This window comes from Mizuhopecten yessoensis, unplaced genomic scaffold, assembly GCF_002113885.1.
Source record: "Mizuhopecten yessoensis strain PY_sf001 unplaced genomic scaffold, ASM211388v2 scaffold10329, whole genome shotgun sequence".
NCBI classification, from domain to species: domain Eukaryota; kingdom Metazoa; phylum Mollusca; class Bivalvia; order Pectinida; family Pectinidae; genus Mizuhopecten; species Mizuhopecten yessoensis.
Genome location: NW_018408492.1, coordinates 64804 through 74438, shown reverse-complemented (window position 1 = coordinate 74438; position 9635 = coordinate 64804). Strand labels below are relative to the sequence as shown.

Here is a 9635-nt window from a genome sequence, read left to right as displayed (position 1 = left end):
AATACATTTTTGTATGGTGTAGCTCTTGTTTTCAACAGGACATAAATACTTAGAAATATGATGGCATAACACATGAACACAATATCACATTGAACGATATTGATATATAACAAGTTGTCATATATGTCATCATTACAAGGGTTGAAATTTGTGAATGCATAGACATTGAGTATCAAATAGTTCCCAAAATTTGATTCCAAATATTTTGTTCAGAAACCCTTAGCAAAATAGTATAAGTCTACTTACTTGTAGTTGTGCACGAGTCACAGATGCTGCTGCTGCTGCTTACTGAAATGAAAATAAACAGAGATAAAAGAAACTTATGTATAAATGTATATTTATTTATCATTTGGTCGTACAAATTGAAAATGATGTCAAGCATAATGCTAAACGCCTGAAAAAGAATAAAATATGATGAGTATCATCTTTCAGTTAACTTAAAATGTTACATGTTGAATATTAAAAATTAAAACAACACCAAGCATTTTCCACAATGCCTCCGACCAACACAGCTATAAGGCATGAACTTTCACAAGTTTAAAGTTCCTCAGACGGCAAAACAATATTTGTTTCACCTGCTATTCCATTGCGATCGTACATTCATTGTGACATTTCTGGACCAATTTGGACCATTGTCATTTGAGGGTTAAATGTAAAAATGTAACTATTTTAGTATATGACCTTGATAATCTTTGATGGAATAGGAGCTAAACATGAAGTATATATATATATATATAGCCTTGAAATTGATACAAAATACAAAATCTAACCAAAATCAGTGAAGCGGATAACAAAGGTCACAATGACCTATATTTGATCATTAGTACATGAATCATCATGGTATGTAAGTGTTTTTATATTCCTGTATGGCTGTTTTGACAGCGTTGAACTTGTGACGTCACAGATTTGGGCTACCCATATCAAGGCGATCGCCACTGAGCCAAAGGTGTGTTTTTCAGATAAATCGCAATATCTCGGAAATGGAGTCAACTACGACGTTCGCACTTTCTTAGCCTTTTATTTGCATAGCTTGATAAAGCAAAAATTTCAGGGTACTCTTTAAAACTTACCATGAATTCAATGCAATACAAAAACATTTATATAAAAGATATATTTTATTTAGTGCTAATGATATGTATACATGTACTTGGTAATTAACAGTAAAAAATATTGATATGGCACAAATAAATCTTCTTAAATTGCTCTTTTCCTGAAATTTAGCTGAAGTATCCACCTCTGAATTTAGGGAGAAGAGTACTAGTCCCATTACCTTTCTACTGTATACAAGCCTTGTAGAATTATTGTTCCTGATTAAAAAACATGTCCTTTATAATCAAAGGTAATTATAGAATACAAACATTTTAGGGAGTTTGGAATATTTGGAAATCATTCCTAATTGAAATCCCGTTGACAGTAGTGTTTTTGTGAAAAAAATGTTGTTGTTTTTTAATTTCTTTTGTATGATTTTTGTTTGGCTATTATAAATAGGCAAGCCATTCACTGCCAGCAAATGCTTAACAATTTGGAACTCTTCTTTGTTGGAGGTACAAAATAGAAAACTTGGGCTCTTTACCGTAAATCCTAAATTGATAACACTGCATGAAGCGATTATCACAATTCTTTCCATGTATAGGTGAAAGCATGAGGCATATCAACCTGCCAATTGTCAACCGCACCAGTATAAACCAACTGGCTGTTGAATTTGAAGAAATACTCCAGAAGATGTGACAGCGGATGCTACTGAAGAAATATATCTTCAATTTACAAATATAGATTATCACACTGTGTTTTCAGCTAGGGTTTGTCGTGAGAACATTCTTCTCATCGCCAGCATGTGAATAAAATGGAGGGGCCACCGCAAGAACAATTTTCTCATTACAAGCACTATGATAAAATCGAGAGGCCACCGCAGGTGGACTCAAGATTGTATTCATCTGGTTGCGATGAGAAAGTTGTTCTCACGACCAACCCTGAAAACAGTGTGTGATCAAATGTTTATCATCTATATACTACTACCTTATACAGTTTATCTTTCATAAAAGGTCAACTAAATACTGTATCTTCCAAATTACTTTTAGGCTCAATGATCATCGAGATCCTCGGTCTGTGACAGACGTAATCTTAAGTAAAAGATTCCGTGGAGGAATTCCATGAACCTTAAAACTATGTAGAAGGCATTTTTAAACAATTTCATGTATAATCATTGACTTCTCCATATGCACATTTAAATTTAATATTTTTTCATAATTTTATAACCAGTTAGGGACAGACTATTTTCTTACACCAATCACCTTTAATGTTTTGTATGGCTACTTTTTCCAGTCCAGGATGTCATCCGACGCGAGCTAGCAGACGTTCTTTTTTGAGAAAACACGTTCCGAAATGAATGGGAAAATCCATTCTAAACTTCTTCCTGAGTATTCTCATACTGACAGACAACCCGTTATAATGAATTTATCATGCTACCGGTAGGTGGTATAAAGTAGCATATATAGATGATAAATATGATTATCGTTTTTCTTTTACACATTTATGGAATGTTTGAGTGAAATTAACATTTCGGTCCATGATTGGTCCTGAAGGTTTTATAGCAATACACAAGTACTAGCTACAACAAAAGGAACCAAACTAATATTTGTCATCCAACAGTTTTGCAAATGAAGCATATACGCGATGTACTTTCCTTTTGATCATCGTTAAGTTTTCTGCAGAGTCAAAGCCATTTTATCATTTTTAGAAACTGAGGTTCAGAAAGGGTTTTTATGTGGACCTTATCTAGATATACCTTTTGAACAATATAGAGTGAGTCCTATAGGTGTCGCGATAGGAAAATACTCTGGGAAACCACGGCTAATAGTCGACTTGTCATCCCCACACGAGGACAGTGAACATCCATCTATAAATAATTTAATTGACAAGGAACAACGCTTTCTTAGTTATGTTAAAATAGATGATGCTGAGTACAAACTACTATGTGTAAAACCGACATTTCAGAAGCATTCAAACTGATACCAATCCATCCTAGTCAGTGGCACTTGTATTGTATTCGCTGGAGGGAAAAGTATTACTTTTACAAAAAATTGGCTTTTGGCTGCAGATCAAGCCCCAATATTTTCGACACCCTGTCAGAAGCAATTTGTTGGATTGCGCAGGGGAATTATGGGATTAAACACATATTACATCTGCTCGACGATTTCATTACCTTTGAACATTCGAACAACTGTGGGGAAAGAAACATGGCCTTGTTGTATCTGATATTTGATATGACTCAATATACCTATGGCCAGACATAAAACATGTGGACCGGAAACCGTCATAGAGTATTTGGGGATCATTTTAGACTCTGACAGGATGGAAGCACACTTTCCAGAGGAAAAACAAAGTAGGATCACAGATTTTCTGAGGAATTTTCAATCCAGAGAGCTAGTCGTGTACTAAAAGGGAAATGTTACAACTGCTCGGACACTTGAATTTTGCCAGCAGGGTGGTAATTCCAGGGAGATAATTTGTGTCTCATTTAAATTAAACGATCTACGACCGTGAAAGCTTTGCATCACCATATAAAGATCAACAATGACTGTAGAGAGGATATCCGGATGTGGTTACAGTTCTTGAGGCAATGGAATGGTGTGACCATGTTCTACAACACTTAAGTTACCACAACGGACATTTTCAACACAAATGGTTTGCCCAGCCATGGCCTACAGAGTTACAGACTTTAATTTCATTGAAACCAATGACGAGTTATCCATAGCATTCAAGGAATTGTGGCAGCCATATTGTGGGGACATAAATGGGTAGGACAAAGGATTGTGTTTATGTGTGACAACTTGGCTACAGTCGCTATCCTCAAGAAAGGCAGATCTAAAGCTGCTCACATTATGCCCCTGGTCAGACGCCTAACACTGTGTGCTGCTACTTATAACTTTTCTGTGTTGTCAAAGCAAGTACCAGGTAAACTTAATGTCATTGCAGATTCTCTATCTCGATTGCAGATGGAAAAATTCAGAAGACTAGCGCCAACAGCCCGTCAGCAACCGTATGTGGTGCCAGACCCCGCCCATGTTTTGTGGACCTCCAACCAGTCATCAAGGACATGTGGAGAGTGCAGTTATAGCCCCAAGTACCAGAACTACCTATCAGACAGGTTTTAACTTTTTTGTTAAGATTCCTTTTAATGTCGGGGATCATTGCCAACGCTGGTGTGCTCGACATACAGGTCACTGAAGACCTACTGATATACTTTGTGGCACATTGTTTCAATATCAAACTAGCTCATGCTACAGTTAAATTATACTTGTGCGGTGTACGTTTTATGTGTCTACAGCGGAATATCTCGTATCTAGTTGGAATTGACTTGCCTCGTTTGTTTTCAGTGTTAAACGGTATTAAACGGCTCCAACACAATGATCCAAGACCACGCCACCCTGCGACATTCAATATCTTGAGGCAAGTGTGTGGTTTCCTTAGGGAAAAGGAGGACAGACTGTTTGATGATGTGATGCTAGAGACTGTATGCATAGTGACTTTTTTCGGATTTTTAAGGTGTGGAGAGTTAACGGTTAAATATAATTTTGATTCAACCATACACTTGTGTGTGAACGATCTAGTTATTCTGCAGGACAGTATAGTGTTAACACTAAAGACTTCTAAAACTGATCCTTTCAGGAAAGGCGTGGCTATATTAACTGTTTAAAAATGATAACTCTATTTGTCCATACAAGGCATGTTGCCAGTACAGTACACTTCAGGTGATTTGATACTGAAACCCCGCGAGGGCGACAGTCGTCACGCAGGTGAAGGGGATTAATTAAAGCCCCACCAAGAAATCACCTGAGCAAAGTCGCGGGGGGCCGCCCACTACGCGCGGATGAGCGTTGGGGATTAACTTGTCGATCGGCAGCTAACTAATGTACTGTACATTGAATAGCACTGACAGTCCAGGATGTCCAAATGCTATATTTATATGCCGTATGCACGACTATTTCATGCAATACAATATATATAGTAGTAGAACGTAGCTAAGTACGTCCGAAAAAATATCATTTACGTTCACGTCAGATTATCAGGTGGAAATCGGTCGGAATAAAACAATTATGTAAGGTAACAATAACTAACGTCTCTGAGTAACACGAGGCTATCTTTCAGTTGTTTAAGCAGCATACGGTGTTTTGGATGGTCAGCTATTTGCACCAACCATTCTTGCTCTATTTCATATTCGAAATCAGAAGGTTGCATAAATTTACAAAAGAAAATCAGCTGCTTTCGACGACCTAGTTACAGGTGGTGCTGTTGATGTACATTACGTAATGCGACGTCAATCAGGTGAAGACGAAATACTTTGACGAGTAACGGAGATGTGTAAAATTCTTCCATTTTCTTGTGTGTATACACTTTGTTTGAAAGTTTATAGGGAAATATTACGAACCAGTAAACGAAACAAAATGTCTCGTCTTCAATTAGCGTAGTGAAGCCTTGTGTCCGGTTGGCCTTCGAACTTGACAGCTGTTACAAAACAAACACGACACAGAATGATTTGGAGATATGCTTTCAACCCTAGAATTTAAGATTTCGTCCAAATGTGACTGATTTTGGCTAGTCCATATTCTAACAGAGGGTAAAAAGCGTTTGCAACACTACAGGTACCGGCGGCGGCGACCCTTGACCCACAGCAGGTAGCTAGCTGCCTGCTAACAGGGTGCAGGGTGTCTCAAGTTGTCAACCGTGGTTAGCTTTACCATTCTACTCGTGTGTTAATGTATTGGACATATTCATCTTCAATGTATAAACAGGAAACTGTACTTGAAAATTATAGAATAATCTGGGACAATTTTTAATTATCACAGTAAGAAGCGCCGGTTATTGTTTTGGCTAGTAAAAAAGGACGTTAGTGTCTCAAATGTTGGACAAGCCTACCAGATCATTGGATGAGGTAAACTGTGACCTTGCTACTGACAATTACGCAAGAAGTTGAAGAACAAATCTATTATTGTTATTTTCATCGTGCAGGCACGTAGCTTTCTAGCTACATGCAAATGAGTACACATAATTTTGATGAGTAAAAACATTTAATATACGTGTATTTCAAACCTTTCTTGCGTAAGTGAAGTAAAATTTAAAAAAAAAAAGTTTTTCCAAAATTAAAATCAGAGATACAAATTACGTCTGCTTAAATCTAATCGTCAAATTTCCACAAAACACGGGAATTTGATCCAGAGACCTTGAATACAAAAACTTTCCTTTGGGAGGCCAACCCCCAGCTGGGCCTCGCACCCCCCACTCCTTCCGCTACACTTATCATAAAAGCAATTAGGCAATTAACTTGAAACCATAGTTTCTCTCACCTGTGTTTAACACCTGCCAATCAAACTATTTAGATACAATGGAAAGTACCCTACCTGGCCGGCAATACAACATAACCCCCCCCCCCCCCCCCCCCCCTCCAAACAGGTGTGAAACTCTCGGTACCTGCTTTTCGCCTTGGGCTGTATGTTTTGTACAGGAATGGCGATTTTAAAGAGAACTGCAATACATTTTAGCATTTCTTATATGATACTAACAATACGTACTCGGTACGATAACTAGTTTCATTATTTATGTAACCGAACTTTTTTTGATGAAGGCAATTAACGCGGAAAAATAACCTGGTAAGAATTGCAACGGTCACTGGTCTACGATCAGAGTTGTACGATGTCTATATAAAGATCTAATTGTCAGTAACATAATTTTGAAAAAGAGTTTATGAAATATTCCAGAGATCGTTTTTCACTAATTTCTGTATTTAAAAAGTAGTCACTCACTTCTCTGGAAATGGTACTCATATTGTTGAATTCTCGTTATTTTTAGAGGAATAGAAAATTTCACATACATCTGATTAACAGAAAGTAAAAATAGAACGTAGAACAACTTGGAACTCTTCTTCGTTTGAGAAATAACACAGTTTTCTTAGACTCTTGCCTTAAGTTCATTTTTGTTTTTACTCCATTCTCTTATGTTGATAGTTAGCAACTTAGATTGGGGAAATGTTACTGAAACGACGAATTTCAATTTTGTGATATAGGTTCGATCTTGTTTACCCGTACTTTTTCCGTTTCCTGAAAAATACGTTATAAAATTAACTTATTTATTATAATACATATCTATTGTAATACTCGAAATGAAATAAATGCACATTAATACAAATATGGTATTCCATGCTGGTTATCACTTTTGTTGAGCACGTGTGAAGTTTACGAAAGTAGTTTCCTAATTATATTCCATTTGTATTTGTAATTGTATATGTATATTCACGGAATAACATAAGATTAGGTAACTTGAAATTAGCGAGGTCCATGTTACAGGTAGGAGAAACCATATTAAACATTTATTGAAAGTGTAGACTTGTAAGGACCAATATTTTCATTCTGTTCATAATTTACTACAACTGTCTTTTTATTTTTCATTTCTACAAACACAAAAAAAACACAAAAATTTGGGGAATTGAGTGGGCGGCACCTCGACGATACACACCATCTAATTAGTCGCATGATGCGGTGTATTGCGTAAGCTCCGCCCATTATGACAGGACTACTGTGCTGAGGTGTGATTGACCAGAGACGTATATAACTGGCTTTATACGTCTCTGGATTGACGTTTCAGACCAACCAATAATTTGTGGTGATTTCACAGTGCAGGGACAGTCGGCTTGTCCGCCTCGGTAGATTTTTCAATAAACTTATGTTGATCAGTAAACTGTGATAACATTTGATACAATGTATACTAAACGGAGACACTTATAATGATGTGTTAATAAACGTACCGGTTCTTTTCAATTATAATCTAGATTGTTTAAAGGGGAAATCATGTAATCTAGTCAAATTAACCGACACTTGCACATCGCAAATGTTGCCCCAATGTTAATCACGTTACAAGGCAATGTTACTTTATATTAGCATACATGGGTGATTTTAAACAGATCTCGTAGAACTCGTTTCTTTTTAAATATCCACTACAAGACGGGTTTAACACCCCTAGTGTGTGCTGGCATTTCTTTTCCGTTCAGGAAATTCAAGTAGCGCTTTGTGTTCGGTGTGCCGATTGTTACTGTGCATCTGTGGTAGCGTAGACAGGAACAGCGGCCACATCAGACACAAACATGGCCCAAAGTTTGAATAAAACTTGAACTAGTAATATACTGTATTTTCTCTGTCCAGACTTAATCCCCATCACCCATGAAGGCGGGATAGTCGCGGAGGGCTTATCAATTTAAAGCCGGCGGATCTACCTTGATCATTCCGCAGCTACGAGCGACAGGGATTAAAATTTGTCGCTCGGTGGGCGACTGAGTACCAAATCACCTGACGCGTACTGTATCTGTATTAGATTTTTCATGCCCAGCAATTTTATGTATGGTTATGGGGTGGGGATCTCAACTGTTTCCCAGCTTTGACTCAGAAACTAGGTCCCTAGCGTTGAGGCCAGACCCCAGGATCAATTATAATATCGTATCTGCATTTGACTCTTTTTGCCCAGCATTTGTATATATAGTTTTGGGGAGGGGATCTCAACAGTTTTAAAGTTATGGCCCCAGGACTATGTCTCAAATGGTAGGGCCAGACCCTATAGCCATCCTGGCAGCAAATGTGCATTCTTCTCATTATACTCAGCAATTGTATATACCGTTATAGGGTGGGGCTCTCAACTGTTTCAAAGATGTGACTAAAAAACTAGGTCACTAGGGGTTCGGTCAGACCCCAGGGTGTATTCTGATATCATGACTGCATTCGTCTTTTTATGCCCAGCATTTGTATACATAGTTTTGGGGTGGGGTTCGCAACAGTTTTAAAGTTATGGCCCAGGGACTATGTCTCAAAGGGTAGGGCCAGACCCTATAGCCATCCTGGAAGCAAATGTGCATTCTTCTCTTTATACTCAGCAATTGTATACCATGCTTCCAGTCAAATATGGTTGATATCCATCTCTCAGTTCCCGAGAAGAAATAGCTGAAAGCAGTATAGCCAAATTGTCCCCTTTTTGCACCACCCCTCAGTCCCCTGGGGGGTCAGCCCCATCATTTGTACATTTTTAAATCCCCACTACCTAGGGATGCTTCCAGTCAAATATCGTTGTTATCCACTTCTTAGTTCCAGAGAAGAAGTCGCTTAAAGCAATTTAGCCAAATTGACCCCTTTTGGCCCCGCCCCTCAGCCCCCTGGGGGTCAGCCCCACCATTTGTACAATTTGGAATCCCCACCACCTAGGGATGCTTCCAGTCAAATTTAGTTGAATTCCAATCAGTGGTGAGGAAGAAGAAGTCGTTTAAAGAAATTGTGTTGAAGGACCAAGGTGAGCTGAGCTAACAACAATGTTAGCACACACTACACAGTAGACACAGCAAGTGGTATGACGGTTTCTTGTCATTACAACAATTCCAGTGTACATAGCTTCAACACTGACTCATATGATTATCAATAGAGAAATAATTCATCACTAATACAAAGATAACGTGTATAATCATCCCTGACACATGCAAACTTGTGGTTTCTTACATGCCCTATGCTAACTGGGAATTTTCTGTTCCTTGCGCAATTAATTAACTATTGTACTGACAAATATAAACCTTAACACTGTAACAACACCCAGTTGGTAGTAAATAG

The 9635-nt window shown here is 38.0% G+C and overlaps 1 protein-coding gene across 1 annotated transcript in view; it reads right to left on the bottom strand.

Annotated features, from left to right (window-relative positions):
• Window positions 1–246: 246 nt before the first annotated feature.
• The window catches only part of LOC110460142, a gene marked incomplete at its 3' end in the record, with an annotated part of 57662 nt that continues 48273 nt past the window's right edge, over window positions 247–9635 (bottom strand). The window contains exon 5 of the mRNA XM_021512880.1: window positions 247–288. Coding sequence (XP_021368555.1) covers window positions 247–288 — 42 coding nt within the window. The remainder of the gene's footprint in view (window positions 289–9635) is intronic.